Here is an 18,388-nt window from a genome sequence, read left to right on the forward strand (position 1 = left end):
TGGTCGAATCCAATCGCTTGTGAAAAAAAATCAAAATGGCGGAAAAACAAGATTGCCGCCATACAAAATTTTCGTTTTTCCCGAAAATGCCTCGCAGGTAAAAAATATATATAAGGATGTCATCGGATCGTCATGTTGAGTATTTCGATACTGCTCGATCTTGAAAAACTGCTCCGCATCAGGGAGACACCCTACGGCCTGGCAAAACTATAAAACCTGGAACAATTCTTTTTTCACGAAACCTATTTAAATCTTGGTCAAATACAATCGCCGGTGAAAAAAAAACAAAATGGCGGAAAAACAACATGGCCGCCATACAAAATTTTCGTTTTTCCCGGAAATGCCTCGAAGGTAAAAATTATGTACAGAGATGTGATCGGAATGTCATGTAGAGTACGGGTATATTTCCAGGTTTTCGAGAACTGCTCCGCATCAGGGAGACACCCTAAGGCGTGGCAAAACTATCGCACTTGGAACATTTTTTTTCCACCAAACCTATTAAAATCTTAGTCAAATTTTATCGCCGGTGAAAAAAAAAACAAAATGGTCGAAAAACAAGATGGCCGCCATATAATTTTTTGTTTTTCCAGAAAATGTCTCGGGTGTAAAAATGATGTATAGGGGTGTGATCGAAACGTCATCTTGGAAAACTGCTCCGCATCAGGGAGACACCCTTCGGCCTGGCAAAACTATAGCACCTAGAACTTTTTTGATTTCACGAAAACAAGATGGCCGCCATACAAAGCTTCGAACTAATACAGGACACGCGAGCAGCTTGCTGCGAGCGAACCACGCGACATCTAGTTATTATAATATATATAGCTACAAACCCATGTACTGACTGACTGACTGACTGACTCACTGACAGGGTTGTTCTCCCAGAAGGAGCGTCGAGGGATAAAAATGATGTATGGGGGGTGTGATCGAGACTTCCCGGTGAGTATGGGAAAACTTCCAGATCTTGGAAAACTGCTCCGCATCAGGGAGACACCCTACGGTCTGGCGCAACTATTATACCTGGAACGAATCTTTTTTCGCAAAACCTATTTAAATCTTGGTCAAATTCTATTGTGGGTGAAAAAAAATCAAAATGGCGGAAAAACAAGATGGCCGCCATACAAAATTTTGTTTTTTCAGAAAATGCATCGGGAGTAAAAACTGTGTATGGAGATGTAATCGGAACGTCTTGTGGAGTATGAAAACACTTCTCTATCTTCAAAATCTGCTCCGCATCAGGGAGACACCCTACGGCCTGGCAAAACTAGAAAACCTGGAGCAATTTTTCTTTCGCGAAACATATTTAAATCTTGGTCGAATCCAATCGCCGGTGAAAAAAAACCAAAATGGCGGAAAAACAAGATGGCCGCCATACAAAATTTTCGTTTTTCCTGAAAATGCCTCGAGGGTAAAAATGATGTATAGGGATGTGATCGGATCGTCATGTTGAGTATTTCAGTACTGCTCGATCTTGAAAAACTGCTCCGCATCAGGGAGACACCCTACGGCCTGGCAAAACTAGAAAACCTGGAGCAATTTTTCTTTCGCGAAACATATTTAAATCTTGGTCAAATTCAATCCCCGGTGAAAAAAAACCAAAATGGCGGAAAAACAAGATGGCCGCCATACGAAATTTTCGTTTTTCCCGAAAATGCCTCGGAGGTAAAAATGATGTATGGGAAGTGTGATCGGAACGTCAAGTTTAATATGAAACAACTGCTCGATCTTGAAAAACTGCTCCGCATCAGGAAGACACCCTACGGCCTGGCAAAAGTATCACACCTGGAACGATTCTTTTTCCACTAGACCTATTTAAATCTTGGTCAAATTCAATCCCCGGTGAAAAAAAACCAAAATGGCGGAAAAACAAGATGGCCGCCATACGAAATTTTCGTTTTTCCCGAAAATGCCTCGGAGGTAAAAATGATGTATGGGAAGTGTGATCGGAACGTCAAGTTTAATATGAAACAACTGCTCGATCTTGAAAAACTGCTCCGCATCAGGAAGACACCCTACGGCCTGGCAAAAGTATCACACCTGGAACGATTCTTTTTCCACTAGACCTATTTAAACCTTGGTCAAATTTTATCACCGGTGAAAAAAAATCAAAATGGCGGAAAATCAAGATGGCCGCCATACAAAATTTTCGGTTTTCTCGAAAATGCCTCGGGGGTGAATATGATGTAAAAAGGATGTGATCAAAATGTCATGTATGGAAATGCTTCCCGACCTTCAAAAACTGCTCCGCATCAAGGAGACACCCTAAGGCCTGGCGAAACTATCGCACCTGGAACATTTTTGTTTTCACAAAACCTATTTAAATCTTGGTCAAAATTTATCGGCGGTGAAAAAAAAACAAAATTGCCGAAAAACAAGATGGCCGCCATATAAATTTTTGTTTTCCCAGAAAATGTCTCGGGAGTAAAAATTATGTATAGGGGTGTGATCGGATCGTCATCTTGGAAAACAGCTCCGCATCAGGGAGACACCCTACGGCCTGGCAAAACTATAGCACCTAGAACTTTTTTGATTTCACGAGACCTATTCAAGTCTTGGTCAAATTCTATCGCGGTACAAAAATGGCGGGAAAACAAGACACGCGAGCAGCTTGCTGCGAGCGAACCACGCGACATCTAGTTATATTATATATAGCTACAAACCCATGTACTGACTGACTGACTGACTCACTGACTCACTGACTCACTGACAGGGTTGTTCTCCCAGAAGGAGCCTCGGGGGGTGAAAATGATGTATGGGGGGTGTGATCAGGACCTCCCGGTGAGTATGGGAAAACTTCCAGATCTTGGAAAACTGCTCCGCATCAGGGAGACACCCTACCGTCTGGCAAAACTATCGCACCTGGAAAGATTCTTTTTTCACGAAACCTATTTAATTCCTGGTCAAATTTTATTGCCGGTGAAAAAAAATCAAAATGGCGGAAAAACAAGATGGCCGCCATACAAAATTTTGTTTTTTCAAAAAATGTCTCGTTGGTAAAAACTGTGTATGGGGTTGTAATCGGAACATCCCGTTGACTATGGAAATTTTTCTCGATCTTGAAAAACTGCTCCGCATCAGGGAGACACCCTACGGCCTGGCTAACCTATCGCACCTGGAACAATGATTTTTTCGCACAACGTATTTAAATCTTGGTCAAATTCAATCACCGGTGAAAAAAAATCAAAATGGCGGAAAATCAAGATGGCCGCCATACAACATTTTCGTTTTTCTCGAAAATGCCTCGGGGGTAAAAATTATGTATGGGGTTGTGATCTGGACCTCCCGGAGAGTATGGGAAAACTTCTAGATTTTGAAAAAGTGCTCCGCATCAGGGAGACACCCTACGGCCTGGCAAAAGTATCACACCTGGAATGATTATTTTTCCACAAGACTTATTTAAATCTTGGTCAAATTCAATCACCGTTGAAAAAAAAACAAAATGGCGGAAAAACAAGATGGCCGCCATACAAATTTTTCGTTTTCCCTGAAAATGCCTCGGGGGTAAAAATGATGTATAGGAATGTGATCGGAACGTCATGTCAAGTATGAAAATACATCTGGGTTTTCGATAGCTGCTCCGCATCAGGGAGACACCCTACGGCCTGGCAAAACTATCGCACCTGGAACTTTTTTGTTTTCACGAAACCTATTTAAATCTTGGTCAAATTTTATCGCCGGTGAAAAAAAAAACAAAATGGCGGAAAAACAAGATGGCCGCCATACAAATTTTTCGTTTTCCCTGAAAATGCCTCGGGGGTAAAAATGATGTATAGGAATGTGATCGGAACGTCATGTCAAGTATGAAAATACATCTGGGTTTTCGATAGCTGCTCCGCATCAGGGAGACACCCTACGGCCTGGCAAAACTATAGCACCTAGAACTTTCTTGATTTCACGAGACCTATTTTAGTCTTGGTCAAATTCTATCTCGGTAAAAAAAATGGCGGGAAAACAAGACACGCGAGCAGCTTGCTGCGAGCGAACCACGCGACATCTAGTATTTAAATAAAGCTACTATAATATATAATCGCACCGATCGTAGTTGTATTGTAGTTGTACATATATACCATTATCCGAGAGAGGGCATCTACGGTTGCGCACCCATCTATGCATCATCAACTTAATCTTATTTATTTACAATTAACAATTAGAGTATAGACGTCTAATGTCTTGTATGAGTTATATGGTTATATTATACTATATAACAGTGACTCTGTCTATCCCAAAGACCAGTCTACCCCTGTGGTCTACCCTATAATTATTTGTTTAAGTAGCATTCTACAAAAACAAAAGTTCTGTTGAATGTATTCCGTAGCCGTATAAAATGTACCTCTTCTAGAGCTATGCCAAACAAACCTTTTATTACAACGATTTTCGTAAAATATCCATAATACGGTAATGGTAATAATTTGGACACGTGTATTTTTTTTAATATTATCACCTTGTCACCCACCACGCATAGGCTGTCACTTTTTTAACCTCACTCTACTAAATCGAAAATTAATTCTAAATTGCAGCGATTTGTTTACGTGCAGTGAAAACTTTCACTGGCAGTAGCACACGTCATATGATTATAACAACTTTCCATGCCGCTACCGTTACTGCGCGTCATACGTAATTCATTTGCATTTCGGACTGGAAATTCATATTTTGGCCGCCATTGCAAGTTGTTACGTAGTGAATCCCGTTATTCGGAGTGGGGGCCAGAGCGCGCGCGGGGGGCTCGTATCGGCGCGGTTGCAACGCGAGTTCACTCTGTCACTCGGTCATTACGGTATTTCTCTGTTGCGCGTCCCACATTTCTGATCTTGAAAGAAAAAGTGACAATGCTCGAAAACAAACCGTTTCAGCGGCTCCCAAAATGTGTTGTACCAAAACACTACGATTTGGAACTTGTTCCGAACCTAGAGAAATTTACGTTTACTGGAAAAACGGCAGTGAAAGTATCGGTAAGAGGAAATTTCATCATATCGTTGCGAATATGTCGTTTTCATATGACGCGTTGAGCTAACGACGCATTCACTTTCAGATCGTCAACAGCACGAAGCAAATAGTACTTCATTGTCTGGATTTGGAGTTGACGAGCGTTAAGTTGCAGTATAACGATGGCGGGTCTGACTCAACCAAAAGCCCAGCGGAAGTCCGTGTCAGCCCTGCTGACGAGACTGCCACTATCGAGTTCGAGCAGCCTCTGCCTTGTGGCGACGCCACCCTGCTGTGTGAGTTCACGGGCGAGATCAATGACAAGATGAAGGGTCTCTACAGAAGCAAGTACCTGACCCCTGGAGGCGAGGAGCGCTACGCCGCCGTCACGCAGTTCGAAGCGACCGATGCACGTCGCTGTTTCCCCTGCTGGGATGAACCGGCTATCAAAGCCACTTTTGACATAACACTGGAAGTTCCTGCTAACAGAGTAGCACTCTCCAATATGCCTGTCAAGGAGGAAAAAACGAATGGTGACAAAAAAATTGTGAAATTTGACACAACTCCAGTAATGTCCACCTACTTAGTGGCAGTGGTTGTTGGAGAATATGATTATGTGGAGAAAAAATCCCGTGATGGTGTGTTGGTGCGTGTATACACCCCAGTTGGAAAGAGTAAACAGGGAATGTTTGCTCTAGAAGTAGCTGCTAAAGTGCTTCCTTATTATAAGGAGTATTTTGATATAGCATATCCATTGCCAAAAATTGATTTGATAGCCATAGCAGACTTTTCAGCTGGAGCTATGGAGAATTGGGGTCTGGTCACTTACAGGGAGACTTGTCTGCTGGTGGATGAGGAGCATACATCTGCTGTGAGGCGGCAGTGGATAGCCCTAGTTGTTGGACATGAGCTGGCACATCAGTGGTTTGGTAATCTTGTCACAATGGAGTGGTGGACTCACTTGTGGCTGAATGAAGGCTATGCATCTTTTGTTGAGTTCCTGTGTGTGAATCATCTGTTTCCTGAATATGATATTTGGACTCAATTTGTTACTGAGACTTACATCAGGTAAGATTCATTATGTTTCACTATAATTCACTGTTTGTTTTTGGACGCTATATTATTATTTGTTGTAAAAACTCACTTAAATATTTGCTATGTTAGGTATATAATGACATTGCAGATTTCAATTATAATTATCATGTTGCCTTGCATTTATTTACAAAAACACAGTTTTGGAACTTTACCAAAAGCTAAAACAGAATAGTTTGTAGTCATTCTCTAAGTATGCAATTATGAATATGAATATTTAAATAAATGTTTTGTTAACTTGTCGATAAATTATTATTTATTTGTTAATTTTGTTGTTTATGTTTCAATTGGCAATTGCAGAGCTCTAGAATTGGACTGTCTGAAGAACTCCCATCCTATTGAAGTACCAGTTGGTCATCCATCAGAAATTGATGAGATTTTTGATGACATTTCATACAACAAGGGGGCCTCTGTGATAAGAATGTTGCACCGATACATTGGTGATGAGGACTTCCGTAAAGGAATGAACATTTATCTTACCAGACATCAGGTAAACATTATATTCAGTAAATAACTGCATTTGTCTTTAGCATAAATATATATTCAGCTGCATTATTTTCTGCCATATCATTATTGATTTTACCTTGAATCTGTCAGCACATATACAATAATCTATATAGTGCCTACTCATAGTGTGATATGTTTTAAAATTTAAAGTAGATTTTGGATGGTTTTTATGTACATATTTTATGATATATCATGCTTGATATCACTTGATATCACATTAAGACTGATGTAAGGCATAGTATAATGCTAAGTAGCATTGTGTTATTCAGGGGTTGATGACCTTTGCTTTGCTGACTTGCACATGATTTTAAGTAACAATTTTTTTTTTTAGCTAATGGTCCACTTCGTTAGGAATAGGTATGAAGTAAAATAAAATAATTATTCAGAAAGGGATAGCAACTGAAGTAAGGCAGAAAATCTTGAATATGGGCCATCTCTCCTAAACTGTAAATAATTGCTGAACATACATGGGGGTGTTTCTGGTGGTCAATCTTATTTTTCATTTTGTATGTGAATCTCTAGGCTATACTGTATATCTTACCGTTTTGTACCAGACATATTGAAATATTAAATCTCTATTTCAGTACAAAAATACTTTCACTGAAGATTTGTGGGCGGCACTAGAGGAAGCTTCAAAGAAGCCTGTAGGAGCTGTGATGTCTACATGGACTAAGCAGATGGGCTTCCCTATGGTTCAGGTCTGTAGATCAATATAGTATAATTATAAACAAGAGAAATTGAAATACCCTACCTTCTAATTCAATCAAAAAAAAGATAGCACCACTTCAACAATGGCACTTTAAAGGTGCAACAACTGTAACAATGGACTTATATTTACTAAGGAACTTATTAACAAAGGTGTCATAGTCATTGCTAATTTTTTAGGAGAGATTGCATTTATTAGGAGACTATGTATAACAGTTCCTTTTTTGTTGTCTCATACATCAACATATCTGAAAATCATACAATACTATTTTTCTTCACAAATGTTTAATTTTTAGGTGACATCTGAACAAAGAGGACCTGATCGAGTCCTCACTCTGACACAACAAAAGTTCTGTGCAGATGGTAGCCAGTGTGATGACTCACTGTGGATGGTTCCTATCACTATCTCCACCCAAGAACATCCAGCTAAGGTAACTAGAAATATTTTATCACAAGGTTAAAGCAAGGTAATGCTGTCATAACAAATCCAAGTGTTACAAGTATCTTATCTCACTTGTAGGAATGCAATTTGTGTCAAGATTTCAGTTGACATTGGTCCATTTTTTTGTATTTCCTGTAGTGATAGCGATTTATCAATATTTCCTTAAGGTAGTTAGAAATAACAACACAAATATTTTGTGTAAACAGCTTGTATCGGAAGGGAAATTGACCTGCGTTGGTTGCTGCAGCTGCGAAGTAGTTTCCGCGCAGACTCCACCTGCATCCCCTTTTGAAGTTGAAAAGGATCGTCATTATCATGAGTCTCATGTAAAAATATGAGTAGATTTATGTAACTGTATCAATTTTTATTTTGTTTAATAATAGTGTCGATTTGAGCAACCACCAACCTAATTTGATAGGGCTACAACTAGCTCTATCTCTTTCTTGCACTTATTGTAAGTGAGGGACGGCACTAATTTTCTTTTAACATATTAGGTACTTTCGTCTATACTCCGTGAACCTGTAAGCCACGCGAAGTAGTAAAAAATGGCGATGCTTGTTCTGAAATGTTATCCAACAGTTATACATATTTAGCTCCACATACCGAAACCTCATATTATCCGACACCCACGGTAATTCATCTTCACACGATATTTCATAACATGTATTTAGTGACTATATTTACATAACTAGTACAGTCCATAATGTTTCCGTTGTATAGATCGCGCTATCTACCGTCTTGGAGAAAAGAACCCAAGAAGTCGTCCTGGAGAATGTTGCCGAGAGCTCATGGGTGAAACTCAATCCTGGCACGGTAAGTTACTGTTTGTATGTACGGTCACTATACACTTTGATACCATGTCACATTAACTTTTTTGACAAATTAAACCGTAAGTCTCATTAAATGTCCAAAATGATAGTGCGAAAGGGTTCTAAAGTGGGTACATGATAGTGCTCATGACTACAGTTCTGGAACTAGCTCTATCCCATTCTTGCACTTGCTTTTTACTTGACCATTCTAAGCCTAACTCTATCTCTTGCTTATATAGTAAGCATAGAATAAATAATAATAATATGTATAACAGTAACTCTGCCCCGCACCAAATCATATCGGGCGCCGAGCTTGTTTTACCTCACCCCCTCTGGATCTGGGTCTGCATAGGAGTTTAGTCTAAATAGCAATTCGAAGTAAGGGGGAGCGCCCGTGGACTATTTATTTATTTTTTAAGGTACACACAACAGGTAACAATCATGGCATGCGAAAATAAAAGGTTACAGATGTGGGTAATAACTAGACTATTGTGGGACTATTGACTATCTATGTATGTATACATATTGCATCTGTGTGAAAACAAGATTTTTGTTATAAGTGTCCGGGCTGTGTCGTAAGTTAAAGACGTACTATTAGTTAATTAACTCACCTTGCTTTAAATCAAATTTAATTTACTGTATAGGGATTTTGTAATGTATGAATATATTTCATGTATTTATAGATGACGACAGAGGGATTCAGCCTTTCTAACTCATTATATGGGCAGTCGCTCATAACGAGGCAATCGACTCGCTTCCCGCCCCGTTAGGAACTGCGTGTGTTAATGTGTAATGTATGATGTAGGTGGAGTACTACCGTACCCGCTACCCGCCGTGCATGCTGGCGCAGCTGGTGACGGCGGTGCGCGACGGTTCGCTACCTCCGCTGGATCGTCTGGGGCTGCTCGACGACTGCTTCGCCCTCGTCCAGGCCGGACTCACTCATACCGCTGAGGTGAGTCAACTTAGTGGCTGCAAGTTTTTTTCTGATTATTCTTCTTCTATCGTGTGGGTTGTGAGGTGGATTTCCAACCCCATCAACCCTAGTGTCAGGGTTACTAATGAGCCGCCAAAGGCCCCTGACTCATGTTGCGACTACTAACTTTGATTATTAATTTTCAACAAGTTTATCCATGATAATTACGTTAAATAAATGATCCTGATTCGATTATTACTTGTGGCTCTGCCACTTCATTAGATGATGAGTTTATGTTCGTAAGTAAAATTTTCTATGAACACACAGCGAGTAGTTGGCGATGGTTAATTTCGCTAATGCAAATTAGTGCTCACATATGTGGTGGAAAGCGGAGGTGAAGGGTACACGTCAGGTACCTACCTACATGGAATTATTAGAAATTACATACCTCCTCTCTTGTTTTAGTAACGTCATGGGATGGATATTTCTCTTTGGAAGTTCTTGCCATTTATCTCTATATTTCAAATAGGCTATTTGACAACTTAATCAAATGAGATACTTATTTCGAATAGTCAAAACGAAAATTTTCTATGGAATTTGTATGGAAGTACAGGCCAGTGACGTCATCAATAAAGCAGTCAAAAGCCGTACTTTTATAATTGGGTTGTTTCCTAGTTCAAAGATAAATTATGAAATTTTGATTACTGAATAAAGACATATCGGTGACAAAAAAAGTTTTCTTTTTTCTATTTAACTTATTTTTTCATACAATTTGCATAGTAATGTCGCATTTTGACGTTTAGTAAAATGTGACTAATTTTGATTACTTGGAAACTACCCTTTTAAAAATTGTCATAACTAAAGGAAAATAAGTCTAAAGGAAAAATGAGATTGAATTTTGATCATGTTAGACTGGCTTCAAGAGTTTTAAAGAATTTTGAAATTGATTGGCTGATATTTCACATTTCAGTCTTTGAAACTGATGGAAGCGTTCAGCAACGAGACGAACTTCACGGTGTGGTCATCCATATCCAACTGTTTGTCGAAGTTGGAGGCTTTGTTCTCGCACACGGCGTTAGATAAGCCACTCAAGAACTACGGGCGGAAACTGTTCTCCAACGTGACTCGTCGCCTGGGCTGGGACGCTGAGGAGAAGGAGAGCCATCTCGATACGCTACTGCGGAGCCTCGTGCTTAATAAAATGATCACCTTCGAAGACCCTGATACGATACAAGAAGCTAAGAGCCGGTAAGTTGATATTTATCGTGCCCCAGTGCTGTGCAAAAGCCTCTTTTTCTATCCAGACATTAGTTTTGCCAATCTCCTTCAAGAGCATCTCATATTTTATTTAAAAAGAAACTTTTCCATATTGTGTCGGGTGCTGCCAAGGCCACAAGCGCTACGTCGCAATGCGCATATTCAAGGGCGAATTTTTTCAAGCAATTTTGCTTATTAATTTGCGTGTCATGCTAACATTATGTTTTACCATTTCATTATTAATAATCACATTCAATTTGTCTTTAGTAAATTGCATGAGGATTTTCTGAGTTATACAAAACAAATACACATATATGAGCAATTGTATCTTATCAAAGGTACATAATGAGTGTGCTTGTTCGTTTTATTTGTTGAGGCATCACGAAATACTATTAAACTGAACTATTTACTCATAAAGGCACTTGATGTACGTCAATTTAATGACACTATTTACGAACTTGAATGGCAATAATAGACCCGGTACTTTACCTGTCTCTATGAAGAAGATTTTATTATATGTGTTATGTGTCATGTTTTATCTAAATGCACATTACATAATAAACTAGTATGCACCTAGAATTTATGGCTCAAAACCACGAAGGTGGCGAATTTCAGGTTTGCAATTTGAGCATACAATGTTAAAAGCAATAGCCAAATAAAGAAGTAGAAATGGTTTATTAGTTATTAAACTTAACATATTTAAAAGGGGCGCGCACAGATTTCAGAATTTTTCAAATTGAAGCGATTTTAAGGTAACTCGGCAGTAAAAATCGTCATTTCGGGAACGTAACTAAATATTTATTTTTAAATATAATATTTACAGAAAGCAGTAAAATATTGTCATTTTTAATTGCATTTTACTATATTTTTTAAATGTAAATAGAAATTCGCTGAATAAACATGGATATTTATAAAAATTATCAAATTGAAAATTAAAAAGTAGCTAATTTTTTAATTTCAAGCACCAAATTCAAAATATAGCAAAATTTAGATGACTTGAGAAGTAAAATTAGATATTACTATAATAATAACTTTATTATGTTTGTAAGTGCATATTTAAATGTTCAATAATATTTGAAATTAGTATTATAAAGGCAAATAAAAGTAGAGTTCCCGAAAATGCTGTCGTGTTCCCGGAATGACTAAGGTGTTCACTGAATGATGCTGTTGGGATTTTCTTACAGGTAAAGGTATTTTTGAGTAATAAATACGAAAATTTAGTTTTGTGATTTCTTTAATCTTGTTTAGAAATATTATTTGGTATATTATTATAACCAAAAAATATAGAATTCGGAAATTATAAAAAGGAAACTGGTAACAAAACTCTTCTTAATACTTTACTAACTGTTACAATCACAAACTCAACTTTGAATTAGTTTAAACTATGCCTAGCGTATTAATTTTGATCAGTCTTTAATTATAGTCTCATGGAAAATAATCGAATTAAATGTTGCACTTTAAACTACAAAACAACAACAGTACTACAATAAACTTTTTTTTCAATAATAGAATAGCCTCAAGAAAATAAGACAATTAACATTCTCAAATTAGACGTAAAATGGTAATACTCGCGATTCTTTTCAACTTTCAGTGACGGTGTAGGTGTTATCTCTATAATTTGTTCAAATGTCACATAAGATGAACTATTTTCTTTAAGTTATTTTTTAAGTTTTCTTCTTTTTCTCGTCTTCGTTTCGTTTCATTTTTACTGAAAACAAAATAAATTCTTTGAGTTTTAACAAAATATTTTTTCAAAATTAATTCACCTATGAAAAGTCATATCATCAGAACCCACTACGTCAATCCGGGAACGCGTCATCATCTCCGGGAACGTTCCCTAAATGACTGTTCCCGAAATGACGTTTTCGAAATTTCGCGCTTGTAATTCTGATGGTCGCCGTCTTACGATTTTACTATTTGTTAACGTAAGTTGAAGTTGGAATTTTTTGTTTTGGACGCGTTCCCGAAATGACTTTTTACACATATTTATTTTTAAATTATTTAAAATAACTTATTTTTCAAATTATAAATTTTAGGTATACATACATCTAACTGATCTCGATAGTATTCAATTCTTATTTAACGTTATTCATTTGTATATTTTATTTTACGAGCTTCCAAACCAAATTCGCCACCTTCGTGGTTTTGAGCCTTATTCAATGTTAACATTTACTGAATTGGTTCCTGGACTATTGCATATCAAAATAAAAGTAGAATATCTTTTTATTTATTGATCGCCAATATATTTAGCGACAAGTTTCGACTAATTTTATTGGTGAAATCAGAGTTTCGCTAAGTGCTATAACAAAAAAAGTGATGCTGGGGAAGGCTTCTCTTGGCACTGCCACTAAACAAGGCTTGTTTTTAAACGGCGTGACCGCAAATTGGTGGTAACACAACCCTTTCATTTTTAAATCCCACTATGTGTCAAAATGCCACCCTCCCTCTTCCGTCACAGGACCACACGAGCCGGCCAACGATGCCACCGCTTTACCGTGGAAGAAATTCTATCGCGCACAAAAAAGTCGGCAACTCCTATCTCTGCCGCACCATTAAAAAGTGGAACGGGTTGCCGGCTCAAGTGTTCCCTCCTTCTTACAATATGGGGTCCTTTAAGCGAAGCGTGAAGAAGCTCCTAGTAGCCCAGTATGGTAGTCGCAACTGATTCGAAACTGACTCATTGCGTTGCTTTTCAGTTGCTACTGTAATTAGGGCTTCTCTATGTTTACCATCAGGCGTAGTTGATGCTTGACCAATATTAAAAAAAAAACAAAATCATCAGGTTCGAGAAGCACACATCGGGCGCGTGCACTCTACCAGCGGACCTGCGCTCGGCGTGCTACCGCGCGGTACTGTCGGACGCGGACGAGGCCACGTTCGAGCGGTTCCTGCAGCTGTACCGCGCCGCCGACCTGCACGAGGAGAAGGATCGCATCAGCCGCGCGCTCGGCGCTGTCAAAGACACTGAGCTGCTCAAGAAAGTCCTCGACTTTGCTGTCTCGGTATGATTTCTTATATAATTCATATAGTAGCGGTTATTACATTTGCCAATCGATCCTACCAAATGCGTCAAGGCATCGGACAGCTCGCGGCGATCAGAGTAGTCTAATAGCAAATTGGTGGGACGTATCTCAAGCTAGTCTAATAGTGTCGATTGTCCCGATCTCGATGTGTCCTTGACGCTTGATTGGGTGGATTGCGTAGTATAATAACATAACCGCCTATATGGCGAATCTGGAATGGCAGAATTCGACAACATGGGTTTCCTAGGTCAAAGTTAAATTATGAAATTATGATTACTAAATAAAAAGAAATCTAAAGGTGATAAAAAACATTTTCTTTTTCTATTTAATAAAGTAAAATGTGCATTTTTGTGAGATTTTATCACGTTTTTCTATGTCATAGGTTGCTTTTTCATACAAATTCCATTGTAATTTCCCCATTGTAAATTACCCATAGTAAAAAGTGACTGATTTGACTATATTTTTTATAGTTGGAAACTTAGGCGTACTTCATTAACCAATTTAGGCGTACTCGGGTTCTTCCCTCGACCATCATACATGATTATGTTGTCAGTAGCGCGGTGGAGTGTGCTATATATCTCCTCTGATCGAATATACGTGGCAAGGTCGTTTCTCATCATCATTCTTATCTAATCTACGACACGGTATGCCATTGTCGACATTTCCTGTTATTGAAGAGTATTATGAATTTAGGAGTGACCTTGTAAATTTAGATATCCTCTCGGTTTGATCAGCATACTTATAGTACAACAGATTTAGAGACAACACTTTCTTCATTGCGCCCCAAAATTTGTACAAGCGTCGCAATTTCTTTACTAATTAAATTAATTTTGATTCCTTCGATGTTATGATGATCCATCGTGTAGAGTGAACACATTCTTATGTTTTTTTTTTCTTAACTCCTTCTATCGTGTGGGTTGTGAGATGAATGACCAACCTCAACAGCCCTGGTTTCAGGGTTATTATTGAGCCGCCCGCCATAGGTCCATAACATGTAATGTAATAACTACGTAATTACATCAGTAAGTAGTAGCCGGGACCAACGGCTTGACGTGCCTTCTGAAGCACGATCATCTTACTCCAACTAACTCTAGTGTTCAACAGAGAATCCTTCGGGGATACAGGCGTAATGGCTATGTTGTTCAGCAGAGAAGTATGATTAATTTATATCTATTTCAGGATGAAGTGCGCTCTCAAGACACGGTGTTCGTGATAATGTCGGTCGCCTGGAGCCGCAACGGGCGCGACCTTGCGTGGCAGTTCTTCAAGGATCACTGGCAGCAGTTCATGGATCGTTACCAGGTTTGTTTTATATTGATACTCTATGTGTTCAGGTTAATTTTGTCTTAGAATCTAGACTCAAGTCGGTTAAATGCAAATATACCTAACATTATGTTAATCCGTGTACCTCACCCAGGGTGGGTTCCTGATCGCCCGGCTAGTGAAGTCGACGACGGAGAACTTCGCGTCGGAAGCCGCGGCGCAGGACATCGAGGAGTTCTTCCGCACGCACCAGTCGCCGGGCGCCGAGCGCTCCGTGCAGCAGGCGCTCGAGACCGTGCGCCTCAACGCCACCTGGCTGCGCCGCGACCTCGCGTCCTCCACCGCCTACCTGCAGTCCTACCACTGACACACCTAGCCCCCAGTATGTATGCACTCCGACCTCTTCGCGACGATCTCACTCTAGCAAATGATGATTCTGAGTCACAGAAAAGGATAGAAGCATAAGAAAATACATTGCGATGCGGCCAGATGTGGTTTATCCAACATAGCAACATTGATGCTAAGTTTCCTCCTAAATCTTTTTGCAACAAAGTACCAGTTCTAAATCTCTTAACTAATGGACTAATTATAAAGGTTTTATTCACTTACAAGCATCTTTTGTTTGTTCACAGAACCAAATGACACAAGACTGAAACTACAACGAAATCCACTGTTATGTTTCAATCGGAGTTGACGTGGCTAACTAGCGCTAGCGTTATTTATTTTAATGACATTCTTATTGTAAATTTTACGGGAGTTTTGTATTATATTTTACTTTATTGTATTTATGAGTACATTACCGAGTATACGCATTTGAATAGTGAAGTAGGTAAAGCTCTGTTTAAGAACTTTATTTTCGTGGTTGGCTTGCCCAGTACATTTTGCTGTGGTTAGAGTGCGAATTTCCATATATGTACGTAATAACATTGACAATATTACTATCACAGCCTGCCTGTTCAATAAGATTTTTAGCCATTTGCCTTTTACCACGATACCGTTTACGACTTTTAATACACTTGTTAGTATACAATACACCACATGTTCAGTCAAGACATAGTCATTTATTACAAACGAGCGAACTGGATTAAAAGAGAGCTTTGTTTATTTACTCGGGTCGCACACATGCGAAATCAAACCTGAGACTATTTCTAGAAAAGATATAATCAATGTAATTTTATATTTATTACCCACCATAGACATTTGATTGCGCACGTGTGCGTTGCTTGTATCAACAAAACACTGCATACCTACTTGTTTGTATTGAATGGCTATGTCTAGGCTTATTATTTGGTCTGATCTTGTTAGTACTAATCCACTAGCGAATCAGCCTGATGACATATATGTGTTTATGAGCGAGCATTAATACCAATATACTTCGGTTTTCATTGAAACTACAAAGGACAAGCTATCATGTAAATGTGTATAAATATTATTTTAATTTATGTTATATAATGTTACGTGTGATGTAATATTGGTGCTGAGTGCATTCATTTATGTTTTGTTTCATACCGTAAGGAAGGTATAGTAATTTGTCTAACGTATGCTTCTTCGACACTAACACCTACATTTTCTATAAAAATTGTAAGTACTAAATAGTTTCAATAACCGTGCAATAAGCAAACTTAATAATCTTTGTAATAATTTAGGTACTTGTATACTTGCTTGCTTATGTGCAAGTTCAGTCAAAATTGTGATGTATGGGCTAAAGTAATTCGAAGTTACCATCTTTATGCGTTAGTGTCTATTTGTTGTCATCGCGGATTCTTGTTTGTAAGACTGTGTTATCGCAATAAATCGTACAAAAATGTTGGTGTTTGTAATTATCAAATATTTGCCCCGCTTTACCCAAAATATTGATACGATGAAAGGTGTATTGGTTGTATAATTCTCAAAAAAGAAAACAATTCGAAATTGTATGATAAAGAAATCATGTATCGGATGAGTGGTAGAGAATCTGCCACGAACGCACGGAAATGAAACCACTCACTAAAACAGTACATCTATATTGCACTATAACATCTCACTTAGTATTGTACAAATCGGGTGTCATTACTAAATTCGACTATGGGTAATAATAAATACTTACACAACATTGCCAATCAGGAGTCTAGCACGTGCAATGGAAACACACGGAAATTGACAAACAAACACGACGCGAGAAAATAGGAGCCAAACATTAAACTTACGTAGAGAGACACAAATGTCAATTTTGTCTACATTCAAGCCAAAAAGAACATCAAAAATTTACTTGACTCTTTTTTGAAACTGTACAAAAATATTTCCGGTATATTTATAATAAATACACTTTATAGGCTTAGCGATGAGTAAATAACACATTTTGTGAAAATATTGTCACAAAAGTGAAAATTAATTTACTATCAAGTAATTGTAGTCTCAACAGTGTATTGCTTGTATAGATTTCATTACAACCGCTTGCTATATAGTAATGGAGAAGTTAGATCTCTTCAACAATTTTAATTTATATATTACACTAATATTACATCTTGATAATTTATTATTTACATAAAGTGTGGATCTCTTATATCACCCACAGCACTTTTATTAATAAAGTACTTTGAATTTCAATTGACAAATTCCATGCATTAATAACATTAGTTTTTTGTTTTAGTGACGCCATGGATGATATAATATCTCCTGCGAGTGAAAGGCATTTTTAAATCAATACATAGTAGTTATATGTTAATTATATTATAGCATTAGGCGCAGCACAGCTGTCTGCTAATGTAAATCCAATGTCAACTTGCCACAATATAAACACGTGTATGTTGAGTGACACAGCATACCACAACCAAATATCTGATTTATTATGTAGGCGAATTAACAAATCTTTGTAGAATATATTTTATTGTTATTAACAATTAAAGTTATGCTTTACATTATGTATTATTACGAAGTTAAATTTTATAGTTAGGTGTACTGTTAGTCTAAGAGGGGTATAACTAATGTGTCCTTCACTTGTTTTTGTCAACCAGCCTATTCATATTTACATAACATACATCTCTCTTAGGCTTCTTGTGCTAAACGTCTCGCCTCGTTACATTTCATATAAATGCACACTTGAACATATAACAGGGAAAAATAAATAGCTACCTCATAACGTACGTGTAATAATGGCTCCGATTCCTGCAGACATCTCCAAATTTTATAGATATACCCGTCATTTTCTTATCCGCTGTAAAGGAAAGGGACGGAAGATTGGCAATTGTTAACTTTAAAATGAATGAATAACCCGAGCGATTAAAATACACTGTTTGACGTGTGCTGTCAACTTAATTCTGTCGGATTATTAGACAATATAAAATTTAGGGAAGGTATTTTAAATGTCTGCCTGAAATTGTGTTCCATAAATTTTATGCGTGTCGATTACCCGTCCCTTTCCTTTTCGGCGGATAAGAAAATGACAGGTGTGACTTAAAATAAAATTAAGTGGTGT

At 38.0% G+C, this 18,388-nt stretch overlaps 1 protein-coding gene across 1 annotated transcript; it reads left to right on the top strand.

Annotated features, from left to right (window-relative positions):
- The first annotated feature begins 4,453 nt into the window (after positions 1-4,453).
- Positions 4,454-16,741, top strand: LOC126372607 (puromycin-sensitive aminopeptidase). The gene is made up of 12 exons (XM_050018423.1): positions 4,454-4,946; positions 5,027-5,988; positions 6,313-6,502; positions 7,104-7,217; positions 7,521-7,655; positions 8,387-8,479; positions 9,281-9,430; positions 10,362-10,639; positions 13,431-13,650; positions 14,851-14,973; positions 15,089-15,316; positions 15,567-16,741. Exons 1-11 carry the CDS (start codon positions 4,584-4,586, stop codon positions 15,299-15,301), a joined length of 2,841 nt encoding a protein of 946 aa, XP_049874380.1. The 5' UTR covers positions 4,454-4,583; the 3' UTR covers positions 15,302-15,316; positions 15,567-16,741.
- Positions 16,742-18,388: the final 1,647 nt, after the last annotated feature.

This window comes from Pectinophora gossypiella, chromosome 14, assembly GCF_024362695.1.
Source record: "Pectinophora gossypiella chromosome 14, ilPecGoss1.1, whole genome shotgun sequence".
Lineage (NCBI taxonomy): Eukaryota > Metazoa > Arthropoda > Insecta > Lepidoptera > Gelechiidae > Pectinophora > Pectinophora gossypiella.